The 17096-nt window shown below is 42.7% G+C and overlaps 1 protein-coding gene across 9 annotated transcripts in view; it reads right to left on the bottom strand.

Annotated features, from left to right (window-relative positions):
- The window catches only part of Gripap1 (GRIP1 associated protein 1), a 33841-nt gene extending 30336 nt beyond the window's left edge, over positions 1 to 3505 (bottom strand). For all 9 annotated transcript variants that reach the window (XM_075958653.1, XM_075958656.1, XM_075958654.1 and 6 more), the window contains exons 1-3: positions 3434 to 3505; positions 464 to 530; positions 264 to 325 (exon numbers count right to left, since the gene is read on the bottom strand). In XM_075958653.1, the coding sequence (XP_075814768.1) occupies positions 264 to 325; positions 464 to 530; positions 3434 to 3475 (171 nt within the window). In that variant the 5' untranslated portion in view covers positions 3476 to 3505. The remainder of the gene's footprint in view (positions 1 to 263; positions 326 to 463; positions 531 to 3433) is intronic.
- Between the last annotated feature and the right edge of the window lie 13591 nt (positions 3506 to 17096).

The following is a 17096-nucleotide window of genomic DNA, read 5'->3' as shown; positions in this document are numbered from 1 at the left end:
GGGAGGACTACCAAGAGTCTAAGGCCAGTCTGGGCTACACAGCAAGATCCTGTCTCAAAAGAAACACACACACAAATTAAATAAGCAAGACTGATTAAAATTAGCAAACTGAAGAGACTTCTGTGAAAAAAATTTCCAGTGACTGTAAGAAAGCGGCATGTATCATTAGGTCTGGTTCAGTGTAGGTGTTTACTGGGAGATAAATGAGTCAGATGGATAGAGGGAAGCAAGAGGTGGGTGGATGGGTAGGTAGAGGGAGGTACCTTCTGAGCTTTAGTGAACTCCTTATCCAGGTAGGCGACCTTCTGCCGAAGACTGGCAAGTTCTGGTGCAGGGAAAGCAGGGAATCTCAGCCTCAGGTGGTAACAAGGAACTGAAGGGTCATCTTATCAGGTCTCTAAAGGAAAATCTTTGCCTCTAGTCCCCCAAAACCACCCCATCTAATGAGACTCTCTGGGCTCACCAACACCATTCTTCCGAAGTTCATCTGAAAGCTGGTAGTTATTTGTCCGGAGTTCCAGGAGCTGGGTCTTTGGGAGAAGCCAAGAAACAAAAAGGTTTATCAGGAAAGCATTCCTTCCCCACACATGAGGCAACCAAGCCCCTGAGCTCCAAAGACTGGACTGGTACCCCCTAGGTGTTTCCTTAATTGCTCTGCCTTGTCCAGTTCCATTCCCATCACAGCCAGCCTCCTCCCTCCATTGCCCCACTAGTCCATTTCACACCCGGGGCCACCGAAAGGTACTGGCATACTGAAGAGTACTGGAATAGTCGAGCTCCTGTTTATATGTGTTCCCGTGACTCAGTACATGCAGGATAAAATCATCTTGACTGACCTCTTAACACCCTGAACACTGCCCTGGTCAGACCCTGAAAGTCCCTTCGGCAGAAGGCCTATAAAACTCTTTCCCAAGCAAAGAGAATCTGGTCTTTCTCCTTCTCAACTTTCATGAGTCAGGGGGTGTTCCCCCAAGGTCCTGCAGCACTCCTAATGTTTTCAAAACATGTTAGAGTTTCCTTAAGTCAATAAATAAGGGAAAATGCAGCATGGGGCACTGAGCCCTGAAGCTGATTCTTCCCAGAAGCACACACTGACCCCTCCCTCTACTTTTACGTCCTTCTCAAAGCACCAGCCTCCACCTCTCTCACCACAATGGGTTTGGTCCAGGTCAGAAGGCTGGCCTGGCTATGATGGGATCTTTCTTGCCCGTTGTCCCCAGGACTCAGATAGCCTCTCTCCTAATCCTACACCAACTACAACACCTTTCTTTCTTTCTTTCTTTCTTTCTTTCTTTCTTTCTTTCTTATTTTTTGAGACAGGGTTTCTCTATAGCTTTGGAGCCTCTCCTGGAACTAGCTCTTGTAGACCAAGCTGGCCTCGAACTCACAAAAATCCGCCTGGGATTAAAGGTATGTGCCACCACCGCCAGGCTTGCAATACCTTTCTACCCACTTTGAAGTCCCTCTCCAAAGGAGCCCAGTGATTTTTTTTTCTCACACATGACCCAATGGGATAAATCTTCCTTGTTTAAATATCTACCCACTCTTCACAAGATGCCTTCGGTCATGATCCAAAAATGGTGACACTATGTCCCTCCAGAGTCTCTCTCAAATACCCCTGAGCGGGCCAGCTGAAATAATCTTATTCAAAATCTTCTGTAATTTACAGTGCTCCTCCCCATTTATGGTCCAGTGGTCTCATTCTCTTTTTTTTTGGTATATTGAATATTAAAAGTTTATTAAACAATAACACCCATACAACTGTAGCTGAATTGTTTAAATAAGATGCTGGCCCAAGCCGGGCGGTGGTGGCACACGCCTTTAATCCCAGCACTTGGGAGGCAGAGGCAGGCGGATCTTTGTGAGTTCGAGACCAGCCTGGTCTACAAGAGCTAGTTCCAGGACAGGCTCCAAAACCACAGAGAAATCCTGTCTCGAAAAACCAAAAAAAAAAAAAAAATGCTGGCCCAGCCATATCAGAGATATATATGCTATAAACATTATTTTGAAAACATGCAATTAGTTGGTCAGACTTAACCTGTCTAATATCACATGAAAGTCATTATAGAATAAGCAATAAGTATTTTTTTAAATATTTATTTATTATGTATACAGTGTTCTGTCTGTGTGTATGTCTGCAGGCCAGAAATGGGCACCAGACCTTATTACAGATGGTTGTGAGCCACCATGTGGTTGCCGGGAATTGAACTCAGGACCTTTGGAAGAGCAGGCAATGCTCTTAACCACTGAGCCATCTCTCCGGCCCCAGCAATAAGTATTACTTAGTATAAAGTTTATTCACATGTATAAAATTCTGAAATGTTATGGATGACATGCTATTAGAGGAATGTCAAGTATTTCTGTAATTTTTTTAAGATTAGATTTTTGGAGACAGGCATGGGGACATATACCAGAAATACCAGTACTTAGGAAGCTAAGGGGAAAAGATTAATACAGCTTCCAGGCCAACCTTGACTACAGAATGAGACTCTGTCTCAAACAAAAGGATGAAGGAAGGAAAGAAACAAAGAAACAGTAGTCTCATTCTTACATCTTTAGTGACCCTCAGCAGGTCACCTAGCTCCCGGGCCAATAGAATTACTTCTACTCCCTCAACCAACAGGACTCGAAGGTGTTCCTTCATTGTGCAGTGCTACCAGTCCCTCTCAGAGTGCCCCTTAAAAGAATCAACAGGTCTGTGAACCTGGTCAGACTTCTCCCCCAAACCCGGTGATGTTCCCCCCTGAAATTCCAAAATATTATTCTTTTATATCCGCTAGTTGTTCCTCTAATATGGATTAATGGTATTACCCACTCAGAATAGTCTTCACCCCAGATCTAAAGGAATCATCCCAATCCATGCAACTATCCCCCTACCTCTTAGGATCCTCTACCACCAACGGCACAGCAACTCTAGGGAATAGATCCACGGTTTTCCCTACTCCCCTAGCCTAGTGGTATCTCCCTCAAACTTTACACCTCCCACCAGTTCATGGTCTTGCCCTGTCAAACCACCCCCACCCCCACACACACATGACGCAAAAAGCCAGATGCCTGCTTCCTTTCTCGCCAGACAAAATAATTTCTCCTTCTCAGGCTCTCCATCCTTCAAAGTCAAACATCATCACCAGTTAATGGTATGCCCCACACAGGAGCACAAAGGTCTCGCCCGCACCCAGGACTGAGAAACGTACCGCCTACTTAAATACGTTCTACCAACCTCACAAAGCTAATAGAATCTAACCTTCAGAACCCCCATAGAAATCTTCGAAGTCAATAGCGTCGCCACTCAAAGCCTCAGCTTCCCTTCTCCAGACCACCCCCTTATACTCAAGGCCCATCCCAACCAAATCCTCAGAGCCTATAGTACGACCTCTTTCTACCCCGCCCCCAGACTCCTAGCCGGGTGGTCTTTCCCCACGTCGAGCGGCACCTGCATCCGTTGAAACTCCTCTTCAGACAGAGCTTGCGCCATGTTCCTCCCCCCCCGCCCCCCGCAAGCGTTATGCGCAAGCGCAGCTAGTGCGGCCTGTCAGTGCTAAGGTCGGAGCGAACCACTGACCAGGAATGGGGGAGGGAACTAATCAAATGCTCAGAGTTTCAGAGACAGAGAGAAGAAAACGATGCTTAAAGGTCAGGCAAATTTTATTTTGATGTTTCACCAAATTGTCAATTGTCTGTTATGGCTTTTGAGCATTTACAGACTACTCATTGTTATGTGATGTTATGGTATCTCTGTATCATGGGTGGACTTGTCCGTAGGGAAGTAGTCCTCCGACAGAAAAAAAAATAACCCTTCCGCGATGCTCCTTTAAGAAGAAAGTGACTTAATAACCATGAAAATGAAAGCGGAAGCTTCCTGCAGTCTTGTTCCGGCCCTCCACCGAGTGACCCCAAAGGGGAATCCCGCCTCACGTTAAAGACCTTGACCACTTACCCCTCATTTTTTTTAAAAGATCTGACAATGATTTTATTAACACAATGCTGGATATTATATTAGGGAAAAGATGTAGTCATTGATAAACTAAAAGTTTGCGAGAAGAGACAACAGCAATTAATAAAAAAGACCCAGAAAACTCCATTAAAAATAAAAACAAAAACTAGCTCCGTGGACGAGAGTTTGGTAGCATAAACAAGGTTCTGGTTTTGATCCCCAACACAGAAACCAAAACAGAAACAAGTATTTAAATGTGTCCAAACCCTCTCGGATCTGAAAGAAAAGGTTGCTCAGTGTAGTTGCATTATTTTCTCATAGAAATGAAATTCTTTTCCTGCTTCGGGAAATATAGTCAAGTAGGGCTTTTGTAATTTGGAGGATTTTATTATATGCTGTCTGTCTCTATATAAACACGGTCGTTTAAAGGATACTATCCTACGACTTTTGAGACACCTATGTCACCACAATACTGGGAGAACACTTCCATCACACCTTAAAGGGTCTTTTGTGTCACGGCCCACCCCCTATCCCCCCAATTCCCCACCTCCCCCCAGCCAGAGAAACATTGTTTAGCTTTCTGTCCTGTCGAGTACATTTAACTGTTGTAGAAAGAATTTCACACAAGTATAATGAGATACTATGTATTTTTGTATCTCTTTATTTTCACGCTCATTTACGTTTTGGGATTCATCCAAGTTGTGGCATCAGATTGTTTTCTTTTGTGAGTGGGTAGGATTTCCTAGTATACATAGGCCACAACTTGCTTATCGATTCTTTTAGTGTGGCTTAATTCGTGTTTTTGTTATAAATGAGAATGATTGATTGTCTTTTTCATATGTTTATAAAGACTATTTTAATAGTGTGTGTGTGTGTGTGTGTGTGTGTGTGTGTGTGTGTGTGTGTGTGTGTTGCTGGGGATCAACCTAAGGACTCTTGCATGCAGGCAAGTGCTCCATTTCTGAGCTGTACCTCCAGGCATTAATATCCTATTTTGAAGCAAAGTTGGAGATTATTAAGAAACAGATTTAACATAGATTTAAGCACAGAGAGAGAGAGAGATGAGAAAATGGCTAGAAAACGGATAGTACACTTCCAAAACATGGGTATGGACTTCTCAGGAGAAACTAGTGGGTTTTTATCATTATGTTGTCATTGTTTGCTTGGTTTTGGACAGTGATGAAAATCAAACTCTTAGATGTGTGCCTGCAAAATAGCATCTGCCACTACACTATACACACACATGCACACCACACACACATGGTCCCATGCTACAGAGTGTGGCCATTTTTCAAAACAAAAATGAATAATATATAACTTTCTTCATATTGTCTGTTCTCTGTGGCTTTTGGTCTCCCACTTCACGTTTCCAAAGTTCCTTGTACATTAAAGGTATTGAAGCTTTACTGTAATATAATTTATTTTTTTCCTCTCAGCTTGTGTATCAGAGTTCTCCAGAGTAACAGAACTTATAGAATGGGAATTTATTAGAATGACTTAAAGCTGCAGTCCAGCTCAGCCAACATTGGCTGCCTATGAACAGAAGGTCCAAGAATCCATAGTTGTTTGGTTCACAAGGCTGAACATATTAGCTGGTCTTCAGTGTTCACTGGAAGTCTGAAGAAGTAATGGACTTGCTAGCAAGGTGAGAACAATCAGGCAAAGAGAGGGAGCAAGCCTCCTTCTTCTGTGTCTTTTCAATAGATTGCCAGCAGAAGGTGTGGCCCAGATTACAGGTGGATCGTCCCACCTCAAAAGATTGGGATTAAAAGTGAGTCTTCCTACTGTAAATGATTTAATTTTTAAAAATCCCTCACAGATGTACCCAGTCATTTGGGTTTTAATTTCAGATGTAGTCAAATTGGCAACCGAGAATAGTCATGACAGCTTTTCATTTATTTTTCATCCACATTTATCACAGTAGCTACACACATATATCATATATATGGGCATACATGGTGGGATATATCACCTATATCAACACACATATATACATACTATTATTATTTCTATTCTAATTATTTTCATATGTGTCTATACATATTTTAAAACTGTAGGAGGAGAGGCCGCTCACTTGTCCCCAGTCGCTTAGCCCTGAAATAATTACACAGAAACTGTATTCATTAAATCACTGTTTGGCCCATTAACATTAGCTTCTTATTGGCTAACTCTTACATCTTAATTTAACCCATTCCATTAATCTGCATATCACCCTGGCCTACCAGCAAAGTTCTGGCATGTCTGACTCTGGTGGCGGCTCCATAACGTCTCTGACTTCACCCTTCTTCCTCCCAGCATTCAGTTTCATCTTCCCCACAGACCAAAGTTCTGCCCTATCAACAGGCCAAGGCAATTTCTTTATTCATTAATGGTAATCACAGCACACAGAGGGGATTCCCACATCACAAAACAAAAATGAATTAATACTGATATTCCAGTACCACAGATATGATTTATTACAGATTTCCCTTCCTCTTATCTGGGAATTCTTACTCCAACAGTGAGAACCTACCTCCAACTTCCACCATCCACTTATTTAATTCTTCACTCCTAGTATACATATGCAGCAGTATTAAAACTGTTAGGGCTGGAGAGATGGCTCAGTGGGTAAGAGCACTGACAGGTCTTCCATTATAACTGGGTTCATTTCCCAGCACCTACATCAATGCTCATAGCTGGCTATAACTCCAGCTCCAAGGTATCCAGTGCCTTGTTCTGGTCCCTCTGGACATAATTAAAAACAGACTGTTGAAGCACATATGTGCCTTTGGGAAATAGTGGCACTTGACAGCCAAGTGCTTTTGTATAGTTTCTTTTGTCTTTGAAGTTTCTGTATCAGTTTCCTTCCTTCCTTCCTTCCTTCCTTCCTTCCTTCCTTCCTTCCTTCCTTCCTTCCTTCCTTCTCTCCTCTCTCTCTCTCTCTCTCTCTCTCTCTCTCTCTCTCTCTCTTCCTTTCTGTTTTTGTTTTCTTTATTTTTTTATTTTTGTTTTTCAAGGCAGGGTTTCTCTTTGTAGCTTTGGAGCCTGTCCTGGAACTCACTCTGTAGACCAGGTTGGCCTCAAACTCACAGAGATCCACCTGCCTCTGCCTCACAAGTGCTGGGATTAAAGGTGTGTGTCACCACCAACTGGCTGGAAACTATTTTTTTTTTAATTTTTCGAGACAGGGTTTCTCCATAGCTTTTGGTTCCTGTCCTGGAACTAGCTCTTGTAGACCAGGCTGGCCTCGAACTCACAGAGATCCGCCTGCCTCTGCCTCCCGAGTGCTGGGATTAAAGGCGTGTGCCACCATCGCCCGGCAGTCTAGAGGTTTCTAAATGTGCCCTGGAAGAGAATCTTCTCTCCAGCAGCCAGAGCTCAAGTTGTGGAAAATCAAACCAAAGCCCTCAGTAAAAGGTTGTCTGAATTATAGTAAAAATTCAAGCTCCAGCCTCAGAAGGTGTGGGCGCTTAGAGTAAGGGCATTAATTGGTAAAGAATGGTGTCCTGGCTAGTTTTGTATTAACTTGACATAAACTAAAGTCATCTGAGAGGAAGGAATCTCAATTAAGAAAATGCAGCTGGGCGTCAGTGGTAGCACACGCCTTTAATCCCAACCCTCCAGAGGCCAGGGCAGGCAGATCTTTGTGAGTTCGAGGCCAGCCTGATCTATATAGTTAGTTCCAGGACTGGCTTCATAGCTACTGAGAAACCCTGTCTCGAAAAACCAAAAAAAGTAAAAAGAAAATGTTTCCAGGGGCTGGAGAGATGGCTCAGTGGTTAAGAGCGCTGACTGTTCTTCCAGGAGATCTGGGCTCAACTCCCAGCACCCACATGGCAGATAACAACTGTGTGTAACTCTAAAATCTGACACCATCACACAGACATATATACAGGTAAAACATCAATGCAAATAGAATAAAAATAAGTTAAAAAAAAGGAAATGCTTCTATAAGATAGGGTTGTAGGCAGACCTGTAAAGCATTTTCTTTACTAGTAATTGATGGGTGTTGCCATCCCTGAGCTTGTGGTAATGGCTTCTAAAAGAAAGCAGGCTGAGCAGGCCATGGGGAGCAAGCTGAGAAGCAGCACCCCTCCATGGCCTCTACATCAGCTCCTGCCCTGTTTGTGTTCCTGTCCTGATTTCTTTCAATGATGGTCAGCAATATGCAAGTGTAAGCCAAATAGACACTTTCCTCCTCGACTTGCTTTTTGCTCAGGTGTTTCATCACAGTAATAGTAACCCTAATTCAGACAAACGGGCTCTTCAGGGAACTTGGAATGTAGATGTGTGGGAAGACCCTACTGATGCTAAGAACTCTGAACCCTCAGATTCTCAAGGGTTTATCTCACCTGAGGAAGTCCTCTCTCTGTCCTCAGCAGATGCACCCTCAGTCCACCCCCTGAAATACTGCCTTTTCTGCTTTGATTGAGGAAATCAATCCCGAGTTGTCCGCTAAACCAGCAGTGACTTTCACTGAAGGTGATGCCAGGCAAGACAATACTGTTGTCCCTCAGGACCCAGAAACAGTTGCCTCTAGACCTATAACCAGACTCAAGGCAAAGCAGGAGCCTAGAGGGGAGGTAGAAAGTGTAGTGCAGGAGGAGATGCACTAAGCTACTAGAGAGCTTAATGAGTTTGCTATTTCATTCTAGCAGAAGGCTGGAGAATATGTGTGGGAATGGATTCAAAGGGTGTGGGATAATAATGGAAGGAACCTAAAAATGGATCAATAAAAGGGTCCACTGAATGGAGATTCTAGGTCTAATATGGAAACTCACACAGGTAAAAAAGGTGTCACTTGAATGATTGACTGAAGTATCCATTTGTCAAAGGCTGGCCTACTGAAAAGGAGTTGGAGATGCCTGATAGCCCTTTGTTAATGTTGATGAAGGGATTTTAGGGCTCAGGGAAGAAACTGGAATGGTTGAGTGGGTACACTGTGTGAATCCTAATCCCCCGCAATGGGAAGGCCCAGAGACAGACCCTTCACTAATCCTATAAGATGCAGAATGGTGAGGGGCACCAGCACATCTGATGAGCTTCGCTGTCGCCCTGTTCCCTGTGCCAGACCTTAGGCCTGGAGACGCTGCTGCTCAGTTGGGTGAGTTAAATGCAGTGGTTTAAATGGGCCCCAAGGTAACCAAGGCCAGGTGGCAGCACTGAATCTCCAGAGACAAGGTGGCTGTGGTTATAATGGGCAGCACGGACAAAGCCGTGTCCATAATGGCCCAACCAGTAATGGGCAGCACAGGCAAAGTGAATTTTCTGCTGGCATGACTCACATGGACCTTTTGTACTGGCTAATCAATCATGGTGTTTCCAGGCATGAAGTAGATAAGAAGCCTACTGCATTGTTGTTTGATCTGTATATGTGGGAAAGTTCTCAAACAAATGAAAGCAAGGCCCCATTGGACCGTGGCAAAGGGAATCTTGGCCTGTGAACCAATTTCCAAGCTTGAGTCAGTTTGCAGACCCAAGAACCCATTGAATGAACGGGTGGCTAGGTTCCCTTAAGGAAGCACCTTGTTAAAATACCTGAGAGTTTTGCTGTTAGCCTTTCCCCAGTCCTTCCCCAGAGGGACCCCTGGCCTTTTACAGGGGAACTGTACACTGGGGAAAGGAAACAGCCAGACTTTCTTTTTTTTTTTTTTTTTTTTTTTTTTTTGGTTTTTCGAGACAGGGTTTCTCTGTAGCTTTGGAGCCTGTCCTGGAACTCGCTCTGTAGACCAGGCTGGTCTCGAACTCACAGAGATCCACCTGCCTCTGCCTCCCGAGTGCTGGGATTAAAGGCGTGCGCCACCATCGCCCGGCATAGCCAGACTTTCTGAGGTCTATTGAATACTGGTTCTGAATTGATGCTGATTCCAGGACACCCCAAGAAGCACTGTGGCCCTCCAGTTAAAGTATGGGCATATGGAGGCCAGGGGATTAATGGAGTTTTGGCTGAAGTTCAATGCACAGTAGGTCCAGTCCCGGAACTCATCCTGTGATTATTTCCCCAGTCCCAGAATGTATAATTGGGATAGATCCTCTTAGAAGCTGGCAGAATTCCCACACTGGTTCCCTGACCTGCGGAGTGAGGGCTGTATTGTTGGAAAGGCTAAATGGAAGCCTTTAAAATTGCCTCTGTCGGGGAAAATAGTGAATCAAAAACAGTATCGCATCCCTGAAGAAACTGCAGAGATCAGTGCCACCACCAAGGACTTGAAAGTTGCAGGAGTGGTGGTTCCCACATCTCCCTTTAACTCTCCTACCCGGCCAGAGCAGAAGACTCATTGCTGGAGGACACTCATTTCTGTAGCAGTTGAGTCTCATGGGAACTCCCCTGGGAAAGATGTTAGACACGTGTGCTGCTTTATCTGAACCGTGAGACGCTCAGCTTGTGAATGGAATTCACAGATCAAACAGGCAGTGTCTTTTTTCCTTTTCTAATCCTGTTCTATCTATATTCTTTCATTGTAAAGAAGCATGGCTACCATCAAATCTGAGGGTGCTCGTCGGGTGGTGGTGGTGCAGCCAGGCGGTGCCTTTAATCCCAGCACTCGGGAGGCAGAGCCAGGCGTATTTCTGTGAGTTCGAGGCCAGCCTGGTCTACAAGAGCTAGTTCCAGGACAGGCTCCAAAGCCACAGAGATACCCTGTCTCAAAAAAACAAAACAAAACAAAACAAACAAACAAAAAAACAAAAAAACAGGGTGGTCTTTGAGATCATCAAGACAAACACAAGCACAAAAAAGTTGCTGGGAAAAGAAAAGATGATAAAAATATGAACACTGGAACAGCTGGTTGAAGGTATATAGGCATTGCTGCTTTGTGACTTCAAGTCTGAAATTATTTTAAAATATAAATCTTAAAATTGAGTGCAGTCTAGTGGTATGTTTGCCTAGTATATGCCAGGCTTCTGGGTCCCATCCCTAGTGTGCATACGCACACAGATACACACACAAGAATATTGCATCTGTGGTACATGAAGAATAATTAGCTTTCTTGAAATGGCTTTCTCTGGGTTTGGAACGGAGTAATACTAGTCTCTTAGAACAAGTATCCTTATTTTAAGATCAGTAAGTACCCTCATCTCTTCAATTTTCTAGATGAGTTTGTACAGAATTGGTACTATCTTTCTCCTAAGTATATGGAAGAATTCTTCCAATCTCTCCCCCCCCCCCCGCCACACACACACACACACTGGCATTCTGTATCCTTCAAAGAATTTGCTATGAGAAATATTGGCATGAAGTTGTTCCCTTTATTAGCCAGTATATATTCATTATACACAATAATGGGCTTCATTAAGACATTTACATACATGTATACATTTTGGTCATATTCACCTCCATTATCCTCTCCTGTCCCCCTTCTCCCCCCACACTCCTTCCTCTCCCCAAGCAGTGCCTTTTTATTTTCAAGCATTTTTTGTGATCTAATGAATTTCATTAACATGGGCGAGGGGTTATTTACAGGAACATGGGCCTCTCCCTTATCAGTGGCCACCACTGAGGAAACTGTCTCTCCCTTCTGCTACCCTCCTCAGGGAGGGGTAGAGGCTTAAGCTCATGAGGCCCTCCCCACTAGCAACAGTGAACTGCCTAGAAATCCTTAAGGACTAGGTGTAGAGGGCCGGTTTTGAACTGCATAGAAACTCTGTGCAAGGGAGACTTGAGGTAGCATTCTTGCTGACACGCTTGGCAAACCAAGCCAGGAGGAGGCAAACCTCTTCCATCAGTAGAGTGCCTTGCCAATGGTCAGTCCTTGAGAACACAGATGTGCACTGTAGTTCAAAGGCTCTGATTAGGTTGTGGTTTGTCTCCTGATGAGGTATTTTTACATTATTACAGCAAGAGTTTTTTTTTTTTACAGCAAGAGTTTTTCCCATAACACCAAGCCTTTTGTTTAGATTAGCTAGGGCACGAAGCTCTTGAAATTATTTGCAACCAAGTGACTAGTCTATGAAACTCTTTTCATGTATTATGGGAACCTAGTTTGAATCGTGATTCGAGTATTATAAAGGAGCACTGGCTTTGCAATAAAGTATGCAGCTGTATCTCCTACTCTGCATCCCCTGTGTCCTGATTTCTGCGGCACTACCCAGGGTCATCTATAACCGAGGAGGTTGGGGAAGGGTCCCCAACAATTGGCGCATGAATAGGGACCCCGAAAGAACATCAGGAGTGCCGGATAATACGGTAAGTAATTATAGGGTAATGGGACAAGCTAACTCTTCTCCGTTTCTGTCTATGCTTAAGCATTTGCTGAAAACTCGTGGTGCTCATATATCTATGTCAGACTTAGAGATGTGTCTGAAATTATCAAAGAATATAATCCTTGATTTCCCTCAGATGAGAATTTAATGGATATAGGAAATTGGGATCAGGTTCGGATGAACATTGAGAAGGCTGTGAAGCAAGGTGAAAAAATACCGGTGTGGGCTGGAGAGATGGCTCAGTGGTTAAAGAGCATTGACTGTTCTTCCAGAGGTCCTGAGTTCAATTCCCAGCAACCACATGGTGGCTCACAACCATCTGTAATGAGATCTGGCACCCTCTTCTGGCCTTCAGGCATACATGGAGGCAGAATGTTGTATACATAATAAATAAATAAAATCTTAAAAAAAATACCGGTGTGCTTTTGGTCTGTATGGTCTCTTGTTTATGTAGTTTTTAAAGCAGTACAGACAGTGAAAGACTTAGCATCTGAGGTCTGTGCTCCGATGAAAAAGTTACAGGTTAGTGAAGAAATGCAAACTGAGATTGAAAAAGATAATTCCTAGGTAGTTGAGGAGCCAGTTACTCAGATGGATAATGAAGTTACTAAGGAGAGGACAAATAAGTTAGAAAAACAGCTGGAAGAATTGTTAACTATCACCAAAGATAAAGTGAAAGGAAAACTGTCAGCTCCTTCCCTGCGGAGGCAATCGTTTAAGGCGGCTGCAGTCAGGGGTTATGCAGAATCTTTAGATTCTTCTGATCTTGACTCTCCAGATGAGTTTGGCCTTGACCAGGATGAGGATGACCCCCTGACCATCATTTATTCCCTGTCATATGACAGCCACCTATTGGGGGAGTAGCCCAACCACCATGGTATGAAGGTATCAATGTGGGTGATATTAGTAGGGTTTGGAAAGCAGTTACTTTGTACACAGTCACATTACACTAAAGAAATTTTAATTGGCACTGCCTGTCATTATGGAAATTGGGCTCTTGAGGATTGGAAAATTGTGGTGTGTTTGCTACTAAAAGAAGGGGAGTATTTGCAGTTTCAAATGTGGTCTAATGATTTGTGCATTGAGAAGGCAAGGCAGAATGTCCACAGTCAGGACCTCAAATTAGAGCTATCACATATGCTATGCTATCAGGAACTGGGAATACAATGATCCACATCAGCAAGTAAAAATTGCTAATGAGGCCTGGGAACGGATTAGGCCAGCTGGAGAACACTACGGGTCCTGGACTAAGATTTTTCAAAAGGCTAAATGAACTTCACATAGATTTTAATGCCCACGTCAAGAAGACTATTGAGAGAACTGTAGTTGTCGAGGAAGCAAGACAGCAGTTACTGAAGTTATTGTCTTATGAGAATGCTAATGAGGATTGTCGAAGGGCCATTTTACCCATTAAGGAGTCAGGGGATTTGAATCAATACATGAAAACTTGTAACAATATTTTATCAAAGACCAGAAAAATGCAGCTTATGGCAGAAACTATGGTCACTGCTTACCATAAGCAGAATGAGAATTCAGGGAAGACTATGAAATGTCACTTTAAGAAAAACTGTAAACAACTTTAGCGGGGTGCTACACTGGGCATAAGTCCGTGATGTAATAAGGGAAAGCCACAATTTTTTCACTCCAGCCAGCACTAAACATAGGGCCGCAATGGACATACCAGCCGTGACTGATATAACTTTGAAAGCTGGACAATTTGCCTGTTAAGGTGCCGGCTGAGATCTATGGACCCTTGCCTCCTGGGACTTTTGGGTTATTAACCAGAAGATCTAGCTTAAGTATGAAAGGAATTATAGTGCATTTAGGAATAATTGATAGTGATTATAAAGGTAAAATACAAATTATGATGTCTGCTATAGCTGATTTGAAATTTAAAAAGTATTGCTCAATAACTGTCTTTACCTTATTTGCCTATTGGTCAATCTTCTGCTATAAGGACAGGAGGTGCAGTGTAAATACAAGAAAGAGGTTAGCTGCACAGCATGAAATACAAGTAAAAAGTAACTCGAGTATAATTGTAAAATAAGAAGTAACTTGTAGGGGGCTGGAGAGATGGCTCAGCGGTTAAGAGCATTGCCTGCTCTTCCAAAGGTCCTGAGTTCAATTCCCAGCAACCACATGGTGGCTCATAACCATCTGAAATGAGGTCTGGTGCCCTCTTCTGGCCTGCAGACATACATGCAGAAGGAATATTGTATACATAATTAATAAATAAATATAAAAAAAAGAAGTAACTTGTATATAAGTGTTTTAAAAAAAGTAAAGTGAATATACGGGCCAAGAAGACAGCCAAGAGCTATTTGTACACTTACTTAGAGATACTTTAAAGGTTAGGGGGACTAAGGAAGGACAACAACAACTGCTTCAGTTTTTGAAATGTATAAAGGAGGGGGCTGGAGAGATGGCTCAGCGGTTAAGAGCATTGCCCGCTCTTCCAAAGGTCCTGAGTTCAATTCCTGGCAACCACATGGTGGCTCACAACCATCTGTAATGAGACCTGGTGCCCTCTTCTGGCCTGCAGACATACACACAGACAGAATATTGTATACATAATAAATAAATATTTTTTTAAAAAAGAAATGTATAAAGGATGTGTGCCCCTGGTTCCCTGCAGAAGGGAGTATGAATCTAGAGATTTAAAAAGGTGTGTGCGAATGAATGAATGCTTTGTCTTGGTGTGTGTTCGACTGTTCCTATGTTACTGTTTTAAGTGTTCATGTCTTTGAAAAGCTTAAGTGGCACCGGTACCTGTCTGCCTGTCATTACTGTCCATTGTTGTCTATTGTTCTTTGTTATCCTGGAATAGAGGAGGCAGGCTGCCTCTACCTCTAGCCTCCTGTGCATTTTTACTGGATCAGTTCCAGGACTTTGGGTCCTGAAAGAAAAGCTTCTCTAAGGTGAGGCATGCCACTGGCCACCTTCCTCTGTTGTTCTCTGGTCCACAGCCTGCCAGAAGCTCCTGCAGAGGGCACTGGATGCAGGCTCATGCTCAGGTGGGCAGAGATACTACAGGGAGACATGCGCTTGTGTATGGGGCGGCAGGGAATTAACTGCTTGAAGTTGAAAAACTGCACGGATGTGTAACAGAGAATCCTTGATGGTGGCTGGAGAAGTTAACTTTGTTTTTCCAGGAATGCTGGCAGTCAAGGACACTCTGTGCCCACCAGCGCTGCTCTCCCTCTTTTCTTTCCTAAGTCAAGTTCTTCTTCACTGTGATAATCCTCAAGGTCTTTTCTGATGGCCACCATTTTCTCATTTTAACCCTTCTCTGTCTTGATACTGCTTTTAAAAAAATGTACCTGTGTGCCTGTGTACTTTGAAAAGTGTTGATTTAAAATAATAGTTAAAGATGCATTATGTTTGGGGAAAATTATGCTTTTGTTTTCACAGAAAAAAATATATGTATTTTGGCCGGGCGGTGGTGGTGCACGCCTTTAATCCCAGCACTCGGGAGGCAGAGGTAGGTGGATCTCTGTGAGTTCAAGGTCAGCCTGGTCTACAAGAGCTAGTTCCAGGACAGGCTCCAAAGCTACAAAGAGAAACCCTGCCTTGAAAAACCAAAAAAAAAATATGCATTTTAATCATTTAGATTCAATGGGTTACAAATACTTATCATCTTTAAAGGAAATTGGGTACAAATTAATATTGGTTAAGATAAAAAAAAAGCTACTGCTGGTTTCAAAAGTTTCACATTAGTACAGTTTTTTATATGTCACTACAAATTTATTTTTATTGTGATACATACACACATACATACATACATATATTATATATTTTGGCTTTTGTTTGAAATGTATCTATGCAATGTTCTGGACTGCTGGATAAACTCACGAGAGGAGACATTCATGGAGATTTACATGTTGTCTAAAGGACAAGGGGACAAACAAGAGACTAAAATGATATAAAAACTCATATATGGGCAATAATGAGTTTTAAGAAAAAAGATTTCTTCCCCTTCCTTAATTATTAAGAATATGAGTAAACAAGCTCCAAATGAGTCCATAAATTTAACTTCTGTTCCTAGTTTGTGTCGGTTTATCAGGTTCACATCCAAGCATCAGTTGCTGATAACAACCTGCTCCTAATGACTATGAGTCCTGATCTTGCTGAAACCTGATGTGGAGCAATCCAGCCAATGTGACTGCTGTATTTTCAGCTTGTCAATGAACCAGATTCTTCTAAGTTCCCTCATTGCTTTTGACTAACATTCTAGCCTTCCAGGGCCCTAAGAACAACGTCCTAGGGTCAGCAGGAAGTAATTACAGAAATAAATACATCATCCCTGTCTCCCCCTCCCCTGAAATATTAGAAAAAAGAAAATTTCTCTGTCAGTCGTCACAGGGATTTTGGACATTAATGCCTTCAATAAATAATAATTCCTATCTGGGTGCCATTAAACTAATGTTACTAACATCTCAATATCAGCCTCTGGAATAAATTCATCTCAAGGATTTGAGATGATGTACTGAGCAGCGACAAGGAATTTTTTAAAGAGCAGTATTTTGTCATTAACAAAATTATAGCTGAACAACCCCTTTCACAAGCTCAAACTGGGTTTACTGAGGGTTCTAAAACTCGTGCCGCTTATTGTACTGAATCAAAGTTTTGGTCACAATTATCTTCTTATACATCGGTACAACAGAATGAATTATGGACAGTCATTCAGGCACTGCAGGATTTTCCTATTGAAGCCTTTAATCTAGTGGCTGATTCCAAATATGTAGTTGGGTTGTAAAGACCTTCTACACTGCTTCTATTCATGTTAATAATCCTATATTGCAAGGGTTATTGTTAACATTACGAAAGTTACTGCAAAAACAAAATCATGTAGTGTTTATTGTGCATATATGATCACATACCAAATTACCTGGATATCTAACAAAAGGGAAATAATCTAGCTGATACTCTTGTAAACTTTGCTCTGGCTGAGGATGAGCGTCAACATTTACACACCATTGCT

This window comes from Microtus pennsylvanicus, chromosome X (genome assembly GCF_037038515.1).
Source record: "Microtus pennsylvanicus isolate mMicPen1 chromosome X, mMicPen1.hap1, whole genome shotgun sequence".
Lineage (NCBI taxonomy): Eukaryota > Metazoa > Chordata > Mammalia > Rodentia > Cricetidae > Microtus > Microtus pennsylvanicus.
This window is presented reverse-complemented; position numbering and strand designations above follow the sequence as displayed.